The following is a 20,107-nucleotide window of genomic DNA, read 5'->3' as shown; positions in this document are numbered from 1 at the left end:
CAACATCTTGACTGTGACTTCATGAGAGACCCTGAATCAGAATCACCCAGCTAAGCTGCTTCCAAATTCCTGACCTTCCACAACTGTTTGTTGTTTTAAACCATGACATTTTGGAATGATGTGTTATAAAGCGATAGATAACTAATCCAGACATAAAGGAAGTGAAGGACTTGGCCACACAAATATCTGAAGAAAGAGCATTCCAAGCAGAGGAAATGGGCAGCATAAAGGACTAAAGGCAAGTGGTGCTAGAAAGTGGTAGAAAAACAGCAAGCGGCCAGTGTGGGTGCAATGGAGTAAAGGAAGGAGAAAGTGGTAGATGAAATCAGAAAGGTAATGAGGTCCAGATCACGTAGGGCTTTGTAGGCCACTGTAAAGGCCTTTAGGTTTTACTCTAGAAGTGTAATGTAAACTAATGAAGGACTTTGAGCAGGGGAGTATCATGATGTGATCTGTATTTTAATAAGATCACTTTGCTGGTAATGGGCCAGAAGGGGGCATAGGTAGCAGCAGAGACACCAATAAAGAGGTTATTGCAATGATGCAAGAAAGAGACAATTGTGGCTCAGACCAGAGTGGCAGCAGCAAAGGTGAAATTATGGGTGTGTTTTGAAGGCCAACAGGACTTCCTGATGGACTAGATGTGGGATATGAGAAAAAGACAGAAGTCAAGGATGACTCTAAGGTTTGTGGCCCTAGCAAATGAAAAGGTGACATTTCCATCAGCTAAGATGGAAGGAGGTTGTTAGAAAAACAAATTTGGGGGTAAGGTTAGAAGTTCAGTTTTGGACATGTAGAGTTTCAGATTCTGTTGGACTTCCACATGGGAATATCAAGCAGACAGTCTAGAGTTTGGAGGTAAGGTCTAAGGGTAGAGATTAAATTTGGGATTTGTCAATAAAGTGGTAGTTAAAGCCATGGGACTATATGAGATCACTAAAGTTAAAAAAGAGCACCAATGATTGAATCCTGAGGCACCCCAACATTAAGAGGTAAGGGACAGACACCTGGCTGGCTCAGTCAGAGGAGTATGCGATTCTTGATCTTGGGGTGTTAGCGTTGTAAGTTCAGCCCTGCGTTAGGTGTACAGATTACTTTAAAAAAAAGTAGGGGGACACCTGGGTGGCTCAATGGTTGAGTGCCTGCCTTTGGCTCAGGGTGTGATCCTGGAGACTGGGATCGGGTCCCACATCGGGCTCCCTGCATGGAGATGCTTCCCCCTCTGCCTGTGTCGCTGCCTCTGTGTCTCTCATGAATAAATAAATAAAATCTTAAAAAAAAAAAAAAAGAGGTAAGGGAGAGAAAGAACCAGCAGGAGATTCTGAAAAGGAGCAACCGATGAAGTAGGAAGAAAAACAGGAGAGTGTTGCAGTATGGAAGCCATATCAAGAAAACATTGAGGAGAAGGAATTAACAAGTCTTCTAAAGGAAAAATCTAAATGAGAAAAGATCAGCCAACTCAATTTTCCTTGCCTCCCCATCCTTCCTTTTCATTCCCATATCCTGTTCGTTCCATGTCCTCCAAATGCTATGGGAGAGGTCAGTCAGTACAGGAGGCGGCGGGAACAGCAGGAGAGTGTACCTGTGCCAGCAAGGAAAACAGACCAAGGAAAGGAGAAATGGTCATGGAAAGCTCACAAAAGGGATGATGTCTGTGTAGTCAGGAAAGCTGAACAGGAGTCTGCCGTGAGGACAAGAAAGAAGAGAATCCCAGGCACACTGGTCAAGGAATAAATAAGCATCAGGACTTCAATTTGGGAAAGTGGCAGAGGATCAAGCTGTAGAGGTCAAGAGGACCAAATCATGAACGACCCTGTGTGCCATGCAAGGAGTTTGAACCACTAAATGGCTTTAAGCAACTGGATTTCTGTTTCTGTCTCAAAGAGATCACTCTGACATAATACAAATTCAATTGTGGGGTGAGTCGGGTGGGTGCTGCTATTCTAAGGCAACAGACACCAGATTAGAGAGGAGCAGATTCAAAAGATAGTTGACAAGTAGGATTTGAAAGTAAGGACAAAGAGAAAAGTGAGTAACTCCCAAGTTTCTGGCTTAGAAAGCTGAATGGATACGGGTAGGATTCTCCAAGATTAGGAATATCAGAAGAGAAAGAGGGGGAGTGGGTGGCTTATTTTGGACATGTTTAGGGTAGTACAATGTGGGACGCATCCAGGTAGAAACATCAAATGTGCAGAAAGAAATATGGGCTGCATGATGGGAGATATAAAATTGGCACTTGGTGGTATAATAGTGACAGTTCAAATTGGGGTCTGGATGAGATGACCCAGAGAGAGAAGGACAAGTGGATGAGGACACAATTTTGAATTAACACTAACATTTAAGGAGCAGGTAAAGAATGGAACGCCAGCCAAGGAAACCAAGCAGAAGCTGTCCGTGAATGAACTCAACTGGACAGCAAGCAATTTCCAGGTTCAAGGACTCCTCCTCCTCTTCCCAGGGCGGCTTTGATATAACTTCCAGCTTTCTAAGAGCAGCAATGAATATCGTCACAACTTGAAGCATCTGCTCTAGCAACAGGCTGCAACCAGACAGGGAATGAAGACAGTACTAAAACTAGACAGGACACAAAGGCTGTGGCTACATTTAGGATGCTGAGTCAAATCAATGTCACTATAGTCATATAAGTATATGATAGAAACTGCTGAAGGTATTGGATTGAACAGATTAATTTAAATCGTATAAGGCATGCATCAGTGGGAAGGACTATTGTGCTGAATACACTCCTCTGAAGACAGGGAAGGAGAGGATCTCTCTGTCAAGTGCCCCCCCCACCCCCACCCTCACTGAAAGAAGCCAACTTCATGCAATTGCTCAGGTTTTGGTGTCAAGGGCTGATTCCTGGCCAGGGGTTGCCAGCTGCAGAGGGCGGGGCTCTATTTTGGGCTGCCTGCTGTCCCTGAGCCTGGCCGCGTCTGGTTTGAGCAGCATGCAGCCCCAGTGACTCACACACCCATGCAAACCGCCTGTGGCTCAGTGGCATGGCCTCGGAATGCCAGCCTCAGGCCAGCTCCCTCCTCACCCCATTACACTGGGATAAATAAATAAAGAGCCCGCCAGCAGCCACACAGCCTGATGGCAACCAGATGGAGAGGAGGAGGCATGGATGGGGCCGGGAGAAGGAACTCCCTCCAGTGGACCAGAGTGAGAGAAGGCCATGCCAGCCTGATCCTCCTAAACTTCTTTCACACGGTTCCTACTGCCTTGCAGTAATGGTCCCTGATTCGTTGACTCATCTCCTACTCCTAACGGTGCCTCCCAGCTCCCAGTCCTAGGAGATGCTCTCTACGAGGATCTTCCCTCTATGAAAATCATGCCTGAAGCCACCCCGTCCAGTCAACTTGAAGAACACTGCCAGCACTCCCCCTCCAGTCGGGCCACCATCAACTGGCCCCCTTGGGCTCCCTGGAAATGAGAAATCCAAGGCTCAAAGCGGGGGGTAGGGGAGGAAAAACAAAAGAACTAAATATGAAGATGTAACCTCTGTTCAACCCTTAAATATTTTTCCTGGCCTTAGTATCCTAGAAACCTCCCTGTCCTACTGCCCTCTGTGCCCTATCTCTCCAGCCTCTCGCCTAGAACCAGGAAAAACAGACCCCAGGCACTGACCGCGTGGCCCTCTGACATCAGCCCTGGCCCCCCTGCACCTTCACCCCGAGCTCTCTGTCCCTGGTTTGTTTATCTTCCTATGTTGCTTATTTTGATGGCACATCCTTTCAGCTGTTTTAGGTGACCCCATGACCCTTCTGTGTCCTGTTTGTAGGACCCCAGACAAGCAGAGTAACTGAAAAGATGCAATGGCCATAAGAAATTCTGCAGTCCCATTAGAAAATGGGTTCTAGCAGCTATGCAGAACATTTGGTGATCCCAGAGGACGATGCAGTGATCCCAGAGGTCACAATAATTCCCCATGATCCTAGCCCTTAACCATCCTTTAATTGGTGTGTACAACCAGTTAGAGTGGCAAAACAAAATAGAGATGATCCCAGACAAGAAATGTAGGAAGGCTCTAAACATACAGCTACAGCGACATGACCTTAGGTAAGTCACTTAACCTCTCTGAGGCCCAATTTCTTAGTCTGTGAAATGGAAAGCTATAGCTACTTGTCTCTCAGATCCTCTGCAGATATGTAAAATTCTGTACGTCTATGTGGTTTGGGTGTGATCCACCCAGGACTTAAGAGACCAGTATTTCTGAAGTAATTGGTAATTGGTTCCAATGCAGTAATACTCTTCCCCGGGCTGGCACCAGGATTCTATGCTTTCTCATTCGACTCTGCAGGGTTGCCCCTACCCCAAAAGCATGGAAGAGGTGAGCCTCCAATTTTGCAATAAGAAAACAGAGTCTCTGGAAGTACTAATTTATCCAAAGCTGCAAAATAAAGCAGGAGAATAACTGAAGACCCCAAACTTAGGTCTCACAGCAGCACCATATCCACAGGCCACACTGCCCCAATTTTCATGAGACTCCCCCTAGCACAAAATTAGTAACATCTTCACCCACAAACTTACAGAGAATCTACTACTCCCAGGCACTATGTTCAGGCCCCGGGGATATAGAAATGCATGCAACGCAGTCCTTGCCCTCAGATGGTTTTCAGAGATCAACAGAGGAGAAAGGCATTGTCTTGAAGACCTATAGACAGTAATATCACAAAGTTCTATGTGATAAAACGGAGGTAGGAACCAAGGTACTATAGCAGCAGGGAAGAAGGATTATCTTTACAAGGAGAGTCTGGAAAGGTCTCTCAAAGAAGCCAAAGCTGACACTTAAAAGATTAATAGAAGTTTACAAGGTAGATAAGGCCAGGGCATTGGGCATTATAGATAAAGGAAACAATGTGTGCCAAGACATAAAGGCGAGAGGAAGGCATTTTGGCAATTCAAAGCCATTCTCTGACTGAAGCCTAAGGTTTATAAAGAAAAATCTCAAGAAACCCAGCTGGATAGGTACGCAGGCACCAGATCAGGAAGGGACCTCTCTGCTGGGCTGAGAATAAGTCTTGTATTATTTAACTAAGGGGCAGAGACAGGGAATCAGCATATCATCCTCAGCCTGCATTAACCTCCTTAAAACCTACACTTAGAGACGGAGGAAGCTCTCCGACAGAAAAATGGCCTAGGAAATCTCTGTGCAAGTCCAGGTGTAAGGGGCTCTCTTTCCCCATAAAGACTTGAAATCTACTCTGCCTCAGGACTTCACAGTGCATGCTTTCCTTCTTCTCCAGAGTTAGATTGCTTCAGGAGATAGGCTTGAGCACTCAACTTGCATTTTTGGTTCTCACTGTTAAGACCCCAAGCACGATGGCGTCTTTGCTCAGCCACTGCACAGAGGCAGAACAGAAGGTTCCAAGTCAAAAACACCTGCTTTCTGCCTAGCCCTGCGAAAAATACTAACTTCATGTTCAAAAGAAATATGAGTCACAGTCCCTGTCCACCAGGAGTTTACAAAGTAGCCTAGATGACAAGACAGAAACACGAGTAATCTATACAGAACACAATATTATAATAGCATTATTTGCTTACATAGTAAAGTACCAGCTTGGTTAATGTGTATAATTAGAAAAGAGGGCAATAAGACGAAGGTACTAACTGTACAACCAACAAGTCCTAAAAGAGTGAGAGGAGAAAATCAATATTGACTGGTATTATCAAAGGTCACTATTATTAATACTCCCCTGTTTGCCGTTTAATAGATGTTTCTTTTGGCCAAGCTCAATCCTTAGAAGAGAAACCTAGGCAGGAGCTTCTGACAGGCCACAATTATCTACTCCCCATTCATTCCTTTGCCAGTCCCCTTGTATAAACACTGTGATTTTCCACAGACTACTGTGCCCACAAGACAGTTCCCAAATGGTAACCCTGTGCTTTTCACCTTCCTCTGCTGTGGGATGTTGGAGGGGCAAGTCATGATGACTCCTCCCCCCACCCTGCTCCACAATCCAGACCTGTGATCAGATCTCAACAAGCAAAAATTTGATCGACTGGGCAACCAAACTCTCCAAGGTTAGGGAATTCTAAATGAAACTCCTAGGTACGTTAGCACAGATGTTTTTACAAATGTTCACCAGCCCACTTTTGCCTTTCATAGTCTTGCCCCCTATTTCACCCCATCTTCCCCACATGCATCTCAAGTTTTAACAGATTTTCTATAGGCAACTTTTGCAGAGAAAGGATTCTCCAACCATGCAAACCAGCTAGCACCCAAAACACAAGTCACTACTCGGGCACCTGGAAAGAAAATAAAGCAAAAGTGCACAAGGAGAAAGAAAATCCTTATTGTTGTATACTCTACCTCTACCATAAATTGTTCCAAGAAGGAATTTTCTTCAAATGGCTCCGTCTTCAACCGATCTGTAATAATACAGAAAAGAAATGTTAGTCTTAGGATGAGCTTTCTGCCTGTGAGAAGAAAAGAAACAGAGCCCAAGATTTCTTGGTAGGGAGCATAAACATGTAACACCCAGAGTCCAGTGGGAGAAGGGATGAGTGTGTGAGCAAACAGAGGAGGAGGAGAGGGTGATTAGCAACACAGGATGTGTTCAGTGGCAGCATGTGCTCTAGGAGTTCATCCCGCCACAAAGACGAAGGTCGAACTGAATTTTTATTCTGAAGCTGGAGCTATGCTTCATAGGGTCCCACCCTATGTTTGTGCTGACCTCGTACAGTTTTGCACAACTGTTGGCCCCTTTCCAAACTCTTTCCTTGCCATTGCCTGGGGCAATGGCTGGACTCAGCTACAGTTTCTTTTGGCTACTTGGATGCCAGCTGGGTCATCAAGGCAGAGATAAGTATCACCCAGCCTCAAGTCTCCAGTTATGGTCAGTACCCAGCACCTCCTCAGGGAAGCACACCTCTAATGCAAATGACTCTCCCATTTTCTGAGGCCCTTTGGCCACCTGTACCAGTCCCCACCCAACACCCCAAAGAATGCCCTCTCACCTCGACTCAGCACAGCCCCACTCTCCTGGTAGTCCTGGATCTCTAGATCTTTCATGCGAAGCAAGGTTGCTAGTTCCCTCACTTGGCACTGCAAGGCCAGACTCATGCCCATGAGAGGACGAACCAAATGCTGGGAGACCTTTCATGGAAGAGATATCAATCAGCCAACAGACAGTTACAGAGTACTCCCGAACACTATATTAGGAACTAGAAAAATACTGAAAAATATATGTTTTCACAGGGACTTACAGTTTCATAAGCAAGCAATCCATTTACATGGCTATAAAAATACAGTAACTAAATAGGTATGTGAAAGAAGTTCGAGGGCTTTCTTTGTAGCGTAGATAAAAGGGTGGGAAGAAGAGAGGAGAACACATGGATAGACAGCCCAGAGTGGTGATTTAAAGAGAAGGTTGTAACAGAGTTGATAAGAGAAAGGTGTTGTTCCAACTCTCCTGCAGAGACTAACAAAAGCAGAAAATCCAAGTAGGCTTCAGGAAAGTAGGTGTAGTTAAAAGAGTGTGCTAGCTGGCACATAACAGAAGACAAAAGTCAACAGAGAGCAGAAAGCCTTGGAAATTAGACCCAGCCACTGCTTACAAGCCATTTCAGGGCTGATGATAGTCCGGAATGAGAGTTTCGATCTGCTCCCACAAATGCAGCAAAGTCTAAGGTCATCGGAACAGAAGCCAGCCAGTCACCAAGAGGTCAGCCTAGGAAGGATGAAACTGGCCCAGCACACCTTGCTCTTAACAAGGTAAGAAGGACATAAGCATAGCCATGCTGCTGTGCAACTAGGATGCTGTTCTCATATAACAACATATACCTATATAGAATAATCACCTAATTCACCTACACAAGGTATCCAGTAGCCTTAGAAAGAAAAGAGCCTTAGCCAAAGAAAATAACTATAATCAATCATCTCGGAGCACCTGTGTGGCTCAGTCAGTTAAGAGTCTGTCTTTGCCTTTGGCTCAGAGAGTCATGATCCCGTACTGGGCTCTCTACTCAGCAGGGAGCCTGCTTCTCCCTCTCTCCTCTGCTTGCCGCTCTGCCTACTTGTGCATGTACTCTCTCTCTGTGTCAAATAAATAAATAAATACAATCTTTTAAAAACAAATAAATAAATAAAATCAATAATCTCTTTGTGACCAAAGGATGCTATCAGGGTTTCCTTCACATTCCCCAAGGAGATGAGCTAAAGGAAACATTAAAAAGAAAGGCCCGAGATCAGAGGTCAGCAACATTTTCTGCATGGGTCAGACAGTCAATATTTTCAGCTCTACAGCCAATACAGTCCCTGTCACAATACTCAACTCTGCTGTTACTTCATGAAAATGCCCATAGACAACATGTAATAAATGAGGGTAGTGGGTTTCCAACATAACTTCAGAAAAATAGGCAGCAAGCCAGAGTTGGCCAACTGGCCATATTATAGGCACCCCTACGCTTCTCTAAGGACAGATCAGAAGAGAAGAGATTGGGGTGAGGGGGATACAGGCGAGAGGCAGCAGCTTTTGTACCACCACCAGGACCCAATAAATGCAGGGGGGCTGATGCAGAGCAGAAGGCCAGAAGTCAAATGGAGCTGGAAACACCAGTCACTTCTTCCCATCATGCAGCACATCCCAACCTGGTCCTGGTTCCCAGTTCAGGTCCTAAGGATAAACTGAAGCCTCCAAGTACTGTTCAAAATGCAGCAGAAGTTCTGCTTTGGGGAAATTCATCTGCTCCAGACCCAACCTTCTTTCCTAGGAACTATTTTGTTAGGTTTTGTCCTGTTCGAGGTGAATAGTGGAAAAATAGGTGAATCCTTGTATGAAAGCAAGTCCGTGTTTAGAGGGGCTGAACTGAAAGTAATTGCAATTGGTAACCAAGCAGCATCACCATCCCTCTGGCGGCAGCCCTCAAATAACAGAAACTCCTAAAGGTGACAACCAGCCTCTCTCTGGGAATCCACCTTAACAGCGATCTCTTTGAGTGGTGGTAAATAAACAGGAAACATAAGGAGAAACAGCTTTTAATCAATGCTGTATCTAAATATATAGGGTAGGGATCCCTGGGTGGCGCAGAGGTTTAACGCCTGCCTTTGGCCCAGGGCGCGATCCTGGAGACCCGGGGTCGAGTCCCACGTCGGGCTCCCGGTGCATGGAGCCTGCTTCTCCCTCTGCCTGTGTCTCTGCCTCTCTCTCTCTCTGTGATGACTACCATTAAAAATAATAATAATAAATAAATAAATAAATAAATAAATAAATAAATAAATAAATAAATAAGGTAATGCCATGCCAGGCACCCGAAGCTATGTACCAGACGCCAATGTCTATATAGCAACAAAGAAAAAATAATTTAGCTTTTTATCAGTAAATATCTCAACTTTTCAAATAATTTCATAGAATTGGACTACACCACTCTGAATCATTGGGGTATAACTCATTCCCAAGTTAGATGCATGCTTAGATCAATTAATTAGGACAAGTCATGTGGCTGAAGTAATAGATTTCAAAGCAAATCCACAGATACTTCAAGGATTTTCAAGGAAAAATCTTGAAGCACTTCAGGTCAGGAAGACCCCCACCCCTTCGTTTGCAGACGATGATATATGAAGAGGTGCGATTCCACAAGCCAATTCAACAGACACCTACTATGTGCCTAGTACATGCTGTGAACCCATGAGGCTTCTGCTCTCAAATTTCTCAGGAGAGTTAAGGAGGTCAGGAAGTGTGGTAGATACAGAAGCAGGAGTTGTCAATCTTTTCCAGAGGAAATCTATTTATAACACCCTCCCACCCCCACCCCCCCGCCCCTGACATCTGCAGATTTCCCATTGAAATGTTGACAGTCAGAGGCAGGAGAGCTGAATGGCAATTATCAATCCCAAAATGAATCCTATCAGGTTTGGATATGGTGACAAGAGCAACAGACTGGAAATTCCATCTGGATTCTAGCCCTGGCTCTGAGAGCATCTAGATGTGAAAATGGCTTAATCCCAAGCACTCTCACGGTCCTTATTTTCTTCAAAGAAAAATTAGGGAGTCCGAGTATGTGTTCTCAAAGGTCCACAGTAATGCTGAAGCTAAGTACTACTATGTATGTTCTCGTATTTAGTCCCCAGGATTCCATAGTAAGGTTGGGACTGGTGCCTCCTCTTTATCAATAATGAAGCCAAGTCTCATAAAAATTCAATGACTTATCCAAGGTAATACAACGGGTTTTTTGTGTGGCAGGAAGAACACACATGCTTTTGTAACTCAGCTCCACCACTCGATTTGTATTACCTTGGATAAGTCATTGCGAGCACATACTCGGACTCCTTCATTTTTGAGGAGGAAGAAGGAATGAAGGAAGCTGGCTGGAAGTGGAAATGGGCTAGAAAGCAGAAATCCGAGGCTTGAGATATTTCATGATATCCTGCACAGCCTTGAGATCTTAGCGTGAACACACCACACGCTGTATTCTCTTACTCTCCTGCATGGCTAGTAGGAGTTTAGGTGTGCAAGCTCTCTGGGAGACAATCTGGCATTATTGTGAGCAATATTAACGATACAAATACTCCTTTTTTTTTACATTTGTTTATTTATTTTTTTGAGCAATCTCTACACCTGATGTGGGGCTCAGACTCACGACCCTGAGATCAAGAGTTGCACGCCCTTCCGACCGAGCCATCCAGGAGCCCCCAAATACTCCTTGATTCAACTATTCCATTGCTAGAAAGTTACTCTTACATTTACACGTAGGAAAAGTAAATACAAGAGTAGCCACTATGTGTAACAGCAAAAGAATGGAAACAACTTAAGTATCTACTAGTAGTGTATCGATTCAATACAAGTTGATATATGCCATCAAATAAAACTCTATGTTACCATTAAAGAATATTAAAGCAGATTGTCCAAGCAGATTGTTACAAATATTTTCTAAGTTCTATAATTAAGTGAAAAGAGCAAGCTACTGAATAGTGTGGATAGTATGCTGCCATTTGTGAAAAGGCATCCATACGCCCAGATAAGTATTTGATTGTGTGAGTACACACATACTTACATCTACACAAACCTACGTATAGCTTTCCTTAAGAAGTCACAAGAAGATGGTATCAGTAGTTGCTTTAAAGAAGGAAAATAACAGACTAGAGGGTGGAGTAGAAGGACCTATTTTTTCACTCTAGACCCTTTCTTAATGCTATTTGAAATGTTTGCCTTTTGCATGAATTACTCATTGAAAAAAAATGAAATAAAAACTATCACAAGAATGAGTAATAAACAAAAATTATGACTGTGTGACCTCACAGACACACACACAAGCCTGGAATAGTATCCGCCTACATCCTTGACAGTGTCCGCTGGCTCTAACTTTTTCCCTATAAAGCTTCCTCAGGCTCAGGGGTTTCCCTGGGCTGGTAGTCTTCTTTTTTATAATAATACATATTTTATTTTACCTTAAAGCCTAATTGTTCACCAATTGTTCAATGGTCTCCCCAATACTGAAGCTTCTTTTCTTATTGGGGCTGCCCAATTAGAGGAATTTGCCTAGAATAGCTCGTTTTCCCTTTACATATTATTTTCTAGTATAATATCATTATACAAGTTTCCTTTTAATTTGGGGGGAAAAAAACTATCAGAGCCCATCACCCTCCTAGAACTACCTTCTCAATCTCACTATTCTGAATTTCGAGGGCTGTGTGATGCACAATGAGACTAGCTATTGCTAGGACTTCCCAAGGGCTCCCGGAACACTTTTTTTTTTTTTTTTTTTTGGTTCCAGAACAAGCATTATTGAGGGAACAGTGCCCCCTGGTGTTACTTAGAAAAAAATTACAGGGATTTGAACCAGAGGTAAACTATCTAAAGGATGGAAAATTGCACAAAAAAATTTCACGAAAATCAACAGATCAAAACTATTATCTGCTAAACACTGTTGATGGACCTCAGAAATTCAGAGATGAATGAGAAGTTCTCCAAGCACTCAAGTCCACCTTTACTGGATTCCAAATCAAAACTCCACCAGAGGGGCACCTGGGTGGTACAGTCAGTTGAGCCTCTGACTCTTGGTTTCAGTTAAGGGTCATGGCATCAAGCCCCGCATTGGGCTCTGTGCTCAACGTGGAGTCGCTTGAGACTCTCTCTCCCTCGCCCTGTCCCTCCCAACCACACACACACACACTCTCTCTCTCTCAAATAAATAAATAAATCTTAAGAAAAGAAATCCACCAAAGAACAGTTTCTCAAAAATACTTGGTCCCATCCACTCCGTTGGTGCCAAAAGATCACATGACCTCAGGAAAACTAAAGAAAGGATATAGGAAATGATGCCCACTTGTCTTCAAGTGCTTCTGCTGATAAACCTACACCCTTAGGCCTCCCATAGAAGACCTTGGCCTCTAATGCTACTGACTGAAACAGCTCTGTTTATATAAAAGGGTGGAAGGGACCAGTGGCAGTAATTCTTGCAAACAAGTTCTTACTGTTTACTCTCAAACTAATTTATTTTTTTAAAGATTTTACTCATTTATTTATGAGAGACACAGAGAAAGGCAGAGACACAGGCAGAGGGAGAAACAGGCTCCCTGTGGGGAAGCCAATGTGGGACTCGATCCCAGGACCCCAGGATCATGACCTGAGCTGAAGGGAGATGCTCAACCACTGAGTCACCCCAGCGTCTCTCTCAAACTAATTTTTTTTAATTTTTTTTATTGGAGTTCAACTTGTCAACATTTAGCATAACACCCAGTGCTCATCCTGCCAAGTGCCCTCCTCAGTGCCCGTCACCCAGTCACCCCAACCCCCCACCCACCTCCCTTTCCACTACCCCTTTCCCAGAGTTAGGTGTCTCCCATGTCAAACTAATTTCTAATAAAAGCTCTGGGAGGGATCCCTGGGTGGCTCAGCGGTTTGGCGCCTGTCTTTGGCCCGGGGCACGATCCTGGAGTCCTGGGATCGAGTCCCACATCGGGCTTTCAGCATGGAGCCTGCTTCTCCCTCTGCCTGTGTCTCTGCTTCTGTGTGTGTGTGTGTGTGTGTGTGTGTGTGTGTGTGTGTGTCTATCATAACTAAATAAATAAATCTTTAAAAAAATAAAAAATAAAAGCTCTGGAAGCCTAGAAAGCTGTGTAAGCAGAAGACATTATCATCCTAGTCCTTGAAAATAGGCTCTCGAATCAGACCTCCCTGGGAGTAAAATTCCAGCTCATTCACTTACAAGTTAGATGACTTTGGACACATTGCCTTCAATCTTGGCTTCCTACTCTGAAAACAAGGAATAAATACTACTTATCTTGCAGGATAGTCATTAGGATCCAATGACAAATGTTCAGAAAGGTAGCTAACACTGGCACGTACTCTATCCTTTGCCAGACTGATCTGAACTGGATCATGTTAAACCCCTGCTTAAAGTTTTTCAATGCAGGCACCTGGGTGGCTCAGTCGGTTAAGCGTCTGCCTTCAGCTCAGGTCATGACTCAGGGTCCTGAGATCAAGCCCCACACTGGGATCTCTGTTCAGCAGCAAGTCTGCTTTTCCCTGTCCCTCTCCCTCTGATCTCTCTGGCTCTTACTCTCTCAAATAAATAAATTAAATATTTTCTAATAATAAAATAAACTTTTTCAATGAATCTCTGTTGCCTTAAGGATAAAATCCAAACTCATTAGAATTCTTCAAAATGCCCACCTCATTTCCCACAACTTCCTGCAGTCATGAAATTCCCTCCCTTGCCCCATACCTATACATCTCCCTGCCTCTCAAAATGCACTCCAGCCTAGACTGACCTGATCTTCTCCCAGTTATCCCCTCCTCATCTCCAAAACACAACTTAGAAACTATCTCTTCAATGGGGTGCCTCAGTGGCCCAGTCGGTGAAACACCCAACTCTTGATTTCGGCCCAGGTCATGATCTCAGGGTTGTAAGATTGAGCCCCATGTTGGGCTCCCTGTTGGGCATGGTGCCTGCTTGGGATTCTCTCTCTCTCTTTCTCTCTCTCCCTCTTCCCCTCCCCCTCCACTTTCTAAAGGAAAAAAAAAAACTCTCTTCAAAAAAAGGTTTTTCAAACTTTCACTCATCCTGAGCTTACTTCAACCAAAGAATTTACCATACTTTATTCTGCTTCCTGTCTATCTTCTCACTAGATTATAAACTCCAGGAATAGGCTATTTGTTTTAGATCTGGACACCTAACAACCAGCCTAAAGTGATGCTTAATAAATGTTGAATATTAAAGACGCTCAATAAAGCAGGTAAACCCAAACCCTGCTCCCTTTGCAAGGAAAAGATGTACCAGTCGAGAATCTGTTTTGCCTTCTGTCTAATCAAGGAAAGTGTTCTGACTGAAGAAGAATTTCAAGTGGAATCCACACAAAAATAAGAACACCTAAAGATTCATCTTGAAGCAGCTGGCATTCCCCTTCCCCACTCCACACTTGAATTACACTCACCAGGGAAGGGCTAGCGGGAATGCAGTGGAAATTCCAATAAAAGGGGAGACCAGAGAGTTCACTCCGCACCCGTAGTATCAGTGCCTCGGCCACATGATCACAGGTGAACATAGCTTCGCTGGGGAAAGTAGTGTCCTTCAACAGTGGGCGAAGCAGATCATCCAAATGACAGAGAAAAGCCGCAGGTGGAGCTGTCAGGCGCTTGTTCAGCTCCTAAAAAGACAGCAGGAGTTGTATGGAGTCGGGGTGTAACAAGGAAACAGACTCCCCTCAACAGTAAAGGAAAACTCTGGCTAACATGAAGACAGCGCAGTGGAGATGAAGAGAAGACAAAAAGGCAGGAAGAGGGGGCACCCAGGTGGCTCAGTGGTTGAGCATCTGCCTTCAGCTCAGGTGGTGATCCCGGGGTCCTGGGATCGAGTCCCTCCCTATGGGGAGCCTGCTTGTTCCTCTGCCTATGTCTCTGCCTCTCTCTGTGCCTCTCATAAATAAATAAATAAAATCTTTAAGAAAAATAAACAGGAAGAGGAAAGAAGAACACAGAGAGAGCAACTGGCCTACTTCACAATCCTACCTTGTACTGTGGGCAGCGCAAAAAACAAACAAGGACAGAAATATGGAAAGATCCCAGGGCTTTAGGTGGAAGGGCAGGCCATTCGCTGGAATTGTCTCAACCTGATCTGACCTCCCTTGGCCACCTACAAGCCCACAAGCTGGTTGATGTGAATACACCCCAACCCTCACTAAGAGAAATTATATCCACACCGCCCCCACAGCAGTACTTCTCTTCAACTTACCTTGGCTCGCTGGCTGACCACACTAGCATCCACCTCTTCATGCCACACCTGTTGAAGATCTGAAACCAGTAAGGCGTACCCCTGCTTGGTGATATAAGCCTTGACCATGAGGGAGTTCTCAGCAAGTTGTAGCCAGGCCCATGGCTGCATCAACAGGCCTTGCTCCAGTTCCTTCATCTGCAGAAAAGCCTTAATTTAGGAAAGTGGCCCCACAGTCTGGGGATGGGGTACCACTTAAACAGTTCTATATCAAATAAGTCTTGTGAAGGACTCCTCCCTAAGGAGATGGAAGGCATGGATTTACATTTTACACACACACACACACACACACACACACACACCATCTCCTGCCCCACCTTACTACCTCCTGGCTATGAAAAATCTATTTAGAATTCAATTTTTCAGGGAAGTGAGCAGCGGGGCCGGCGACAGTAATAGGGCCGAGCGGCTGTTCACAGAGCAAGTGAAGATGAATGCCAGAGGACTTGGATCTCAGCTGAAGGAGAGTATTCCAGTTACTGAACTTTCAGCAAGTGGACCTTTTGAACAGCATTATCTTCTTCGAAAAGGTCTCCCTTGTGTGAAAAATGAACTTTTGCCCAGTCATCCTCTCGAATTATCAGAAAAAAATTTCCAGCTCAACCAAGATAAAATGAATTTTTCTACACTAAGAAACTCCAGGGTCTGTTTGCTCCACTAAAATTACAAATGGAATTCAAGGCAGTGCAGCAGGTTCAGCGTCTTCCATTTCTTGCAAGCTCAAACCTTTCATTGGATATTTTAAGGGGTAATGATGAGACTATTGGATTTGAAGATATTCTTAATGACCCATCACAAAGTGAACTAACGGGAGAACCACACTTGATGGTGGAATATAAACTCGGTTCACTGTAATCTGTTGTGCCGTTCATGAAAATAGCAGGGCTGCATGTTGTTTATAGTCATCTTTTTACTATAATTTGATGTATACAACATTAAAAGTACTGACACATGAGAATTTTTGCCTAAATAGTATTTGTGATCATTTGAAATGATTTAGTCTTTGGTTTATGGCCATGTGACTATTGAAGCACTAAAAGGAGATGATTTTAAAACTCCCAATTTATATGAAAACAGTAGCCTTCTATGTGTCTTTCAAAAATTGTTGTTAATGAGTATTTTAAAATTGTACAGGTTTCAATCCAGCCTGTTTTCTGGGTATCCCATAAATTTAACTTTGATTACCATTATCAGCATTTGAGTCTACAACCTTCATAGTAGCATCTCAGAATAAACATCTGTAATTGATTTCAGTGGTAACACTTCAAATTAAGTACAGAGTAGGGTATTTATATTTTACCTTGTTTCAGTATAGCCTGTTGATACTTACAAGAAAAATACTGAATTTATTGATGCTACTTTAGAATTGTAGCTAGCTATTTGATTCTTTCAGTTTGAAAAGTGTAATAAGTTCACAGGTTTTGATTTTGGTCTTGTCTTTAAAATGAAAAATCAACCAGCATATGTTGATTACACTGTTGTAATGCATAGATTTATATATCACAAGGTGAGTAAATTGAAAAAATTAGAATATTCATGTACACACTATGTATCCCTGAACAAACTCCATAATTATTTAAAAATAAATCTTCACTATAAAAAAAAGAATTCAATTTTTCAAATTAAGTTCCTAAAGGGCATAAAATGTCTTTCTTCTATAGTGGTTAAGCCTCAGCATATTAGTCTTAGTATTTCTGCTTTCTAACAATATAACTTAATGTGGAAACCTAAACCATTCTTTACCATATCCCTAATAAATATGCCAACGCTAGCCTTTCCCAGAACTTCTAGAAGATATAATTCTTGTCTTATAAAACATCGTCATAAGTGTTGTGAGCAGGAAATTTAAATTATCTGATCATTATCTAGAAATAAAACTCCAGAAAATCTCAGATTTTCAAATACACACACACTCTCTCTCTCTGTATGTATATGTATGTATATTCTCTAAATATTTATATACACATAGATACATACATTCCGGAAAAGAGGGATTCTTAATCTAGAGCCTACGCATGTGAATCTTCTGGAATTACCAGCAAAATCTGTGTAGACGTGCATATAGCCATTTGGGACGAAGAGGTCCATAGCTATGTCAAATTCTGAAGGGAATCAATGACACAAATAAAGAGCTAATAATCTGTGTCCAGAAGCAAACAAAAAAAAGCCCCAAATCCCATTTCAAGAACCTAGATGACTAAGAAGTCATAAACACAAGACACAGCATTTCACAGAGATAGAAACAATTCATTAAAGTCGGCTTCACTCATCCCCCATATTCCAACCCAAGTACAGCCATGGACAACATCATGCCCTGCTGTACATCCTGGAAATCCTGGAAACCAACTTTTCTACTTCAGCGACTATGTTTGTAGTTTTAACCTAGTAGATATTTAGTGACTATGGCTATTTTGCAGGAAGTTTGGTCATTTTTTCTGTGTGTGGGGGGAAGCAGGGGGCAGAGTGATACCATTCTCTTCATTTTTTCAGTCTATAAATACAAAGTGAATGAAATTCCTTGCATTTCATTCACACATCTAGCATAGTTCTGTTCCTCCAGTCATTCTTCCAACCATAATTTAGCTTTTGAAGTATGGCCCTGTAACAAAACTTCATGTGTGCAGCCCGTAGTTGGGTGAAAAGTAAATATGTACAGCGATTTTTATTTGCAGCAGCCTCAAAACCTTGTGTTTGGAGGATGGGACGACAGTCGTTTCCCACGGGGAGGAGATCTTGGAATGATTAAGCCAGTCCTCACTAGAGTTCCACATTGCCAAAGGTCACAGATTCAGGGAACAAGTGAGGTTGCCTGTCCCTGTAGGACTCTGCAGGGTGCTCCCTAAGAGTGGCCCAAATTGGGTTGATTTCCCTGGTCCATCACTTTGGAAAGCCTGGGAGCTCAAAACCCTCAAACTGAATTGGTTGGGTTGTTTGTTGTTGTGGGGTTGTGTTTTTGTTTTGTTTTGTTTGTTTTTTGGTCCTGTTTGGGGGACAGGGGAGGAGTTTATTTATTTGTTTTAAAAATGGGATACCTGGAGGGCTCAGTGGTTGAGCGTCTGCCTTTGACTCAGGTCAGGATCCCAGAGTCCAGGGATGGAGTCTCGCATCAGGTTCCCTGCTTCTCCCTCTCCCTGTGTCTCTGCCTCTCTGTGTGTCTCTCATGAATAAATTTTTTAAAAAATTAAAAAATTAAAAATGTATTTATTCGAGAGAGAAAAAAAAGGGGGAGGAGTGGAGAGAGAAGCAGACTCCGCATTGAGAAGGGAGCCCCAATATGGGACTGAATCCCAGGACCGTGGGATCATGACCCCAGCTGACAGCAGACGCTTCACCCACTGAGCCACCCAAACACCTGCGAGGGAAGAATTTAAAAATGAGTGAAAATATCAGTGAGGGTGACAAAACATGAGAGACACCTAACTCTAGGAAACGAACAAGGGGGTGGTGGAAGGGGAGGTGGGGGGGGGGTGACTGGGTGACGAGCACTGGGGGGGACACTTGGCGGGATGAGCACTGGGTGTTATGCTATACGTTGGCAAATTGAACTCAAATAAAATAAACTTAAAAATTAATAAAAATAAAATTTTAAAAGTTAATTAATAAAATTTTTTAAAACTGTGCCCGAGATCCACAGGCCCCATAGGAAGGTCTGAGACATTCAGCTCCAGACCTGGCGTTGGCTGCGCCCGCCCAGCGCGTCCCACTGAGTCCAAGGCTCTGCATCGCGTCCTGTTTCTCCCTTCAAGGCCGTCCGTACCCGCCACGTTACCTACACGCACCCGTTTATTATTCTTGCACGACGCAGAGGGCCCGCTCCCGGCGCAGTTCCCTCACCATCCTGCAGGGGGCAGCCGGCCCGCGACCGCGCGGGCGGGGCCGCACCCTCCCTGCGGCGGGGCCCGAGCCTCGCGCCCGGTACGCAGCCCCCCCACCCCCGGGGGCCCGGCCGGCGCAGTCGCCCCCGCCTTCGCTGCCAGGGCCTTCGCCGTCCGCCTTTGCACGTCACAGCGCCGGCGGCCCCGGGACGCGGCTCGGGACCCCCCGCGGTGACGAAGCCGACGGCCCGCCCCCGGGGACCGAGGAGCCCCCCGCCCGGCGGCCCCCCAAGCCCCGCCTCGCCGCCAGCAGGCGGGCTGCGCACGCGCGGCTCCCGCGCCCGCCCCGCCCCGCCCCGCCCCGCCCCGCAGGCCCGCCGCCGCGCTCCGGGGCCGCCAGCCCGAGCCTGCGAGCCCGCGGGGTCCCGGCGGCCCCTCGCCGCGCCGCCCCGCCCCGGGCCCGGCCCCGAGTCCCCCGACGCCGCCTACCGTGAGCGGCCGCGACAGCTCCCGGCCTCCCCGCTGCAGGCCGGCCCGCGCCAACCCAAAGGCCTAGAGTGGAGGCCTCTCGGGCGGGGGGCGGGGGCGGGGGCGGGGCCCGGCGGGGGCGGGGCATCTGGGGCTCGGGGCAGGGGAGCGGGAGGAGCGCTCGGGGAGCGGGGCGGCGCCCCTCGGAGGCGCGCGGGCGCGGGAAGAGGGCCCTGCACCGAGCCCGGGAGGGCTCCCCGGGTGTGGCCCTGTCGGCAGCTCAGGACACTTACCGCCCGCACCTGTCCAACCAATTTTTTTTTTTTTTTTTTTCAATTTTTTTTTTTTTTAAATGAGGAGGGGCGCATGCCTGGCCCAGTTAAGAGTCTGCCTTCAGCTCAGGTCATGATTTCAGGGTGCTGGGACCGAGCCCCAAGTCCACCTCCGAGGTCCTTGCTCAGCAGGGAGTCTGCTTCTTCCTCTCCCTCTGCCCCTCTCCCCTCAAACAAATACAATCCTTACAAATAAATTTTTTAAATGAGGGGGTTGAAATTCACTAGATAGTCTCTCTGGTCCTCGCTAGCACTCAAATTGTTTGAGGGGGTCTTCAC

General features: G+C 45.1%; 1 protein-coding gene and 1 pseudogene across 3 annotated transcripts in view; one reads left to right on the top strand and one right to left on the bottom strand.

The window, feature by feature from the left end:
- The window catches only part of NHEJ1 (non-homologous end joining factor 1), an 82,356-nt gene extending 62,715 nt beyond the window's left edge, over positions 1 to 19,641 (bottom strand). The window contains exons 1-5 of one of the 3 annotated variants that reach the window (XM_072813154.1): positions 19,518 to 19,641; positions 15,175 to 15,351; positions 14,378 to 14,590; positions 6,961 to 7,099; positions 6,314 to 6,372 (exon numbers count right to left, since the gene is read on the bottom strand). In XM_072813154.1, coding sequence (XP_072669255.1) covers positions 6,314 to 6,372; positions 6,961 to 7,099; positions 14,378 to 14,590; positions 15,175 to 15,351 — 588 coding nt within the window. In that variant the 5' untranslated portion in view covers positions 19,518 to 19,641. Of the gene's footprint in view, positions 1 to 6,313; positions 6,373 to 6,960; positions 7,100 to 14,377; positions 14,591 to 15,174; positions 15,352 to 18,883; positions 19,128 to 19,517 lie in introns of those variants that run through there. The other 2 variants (XM_072813155.1, XM_072813156.1) reach the window with 2 other exon arrangements.
- On the top strand, positions 15,599 to 16,183 carry LOC140625679 (proteasome maturation protein pseudogene; annotated as a pseudogene).
- Positions 19,642 to 20,107: the final 466 nt, after the last annotated feature.

Source organism: Canis lupus, chromosome 36 (genome assembly GCF_048164855.1).
Source record: "Canis lupus baileyi chromosome 36, mCanLup2.hap1, whole genome shotgun sequence".
Classification (NCBI taxonomy): domain Eukaryota; kingdom Metazoa; phylum Chordata; class Mammalia; order Carnivora; family Canidae; genus Canis; species Canis lupus.
The sequence above is the reverse complement of the archived record's forward strand: the minus strand, read 5'-3'. Positions and strand labels throughout refer to the sequence as shown.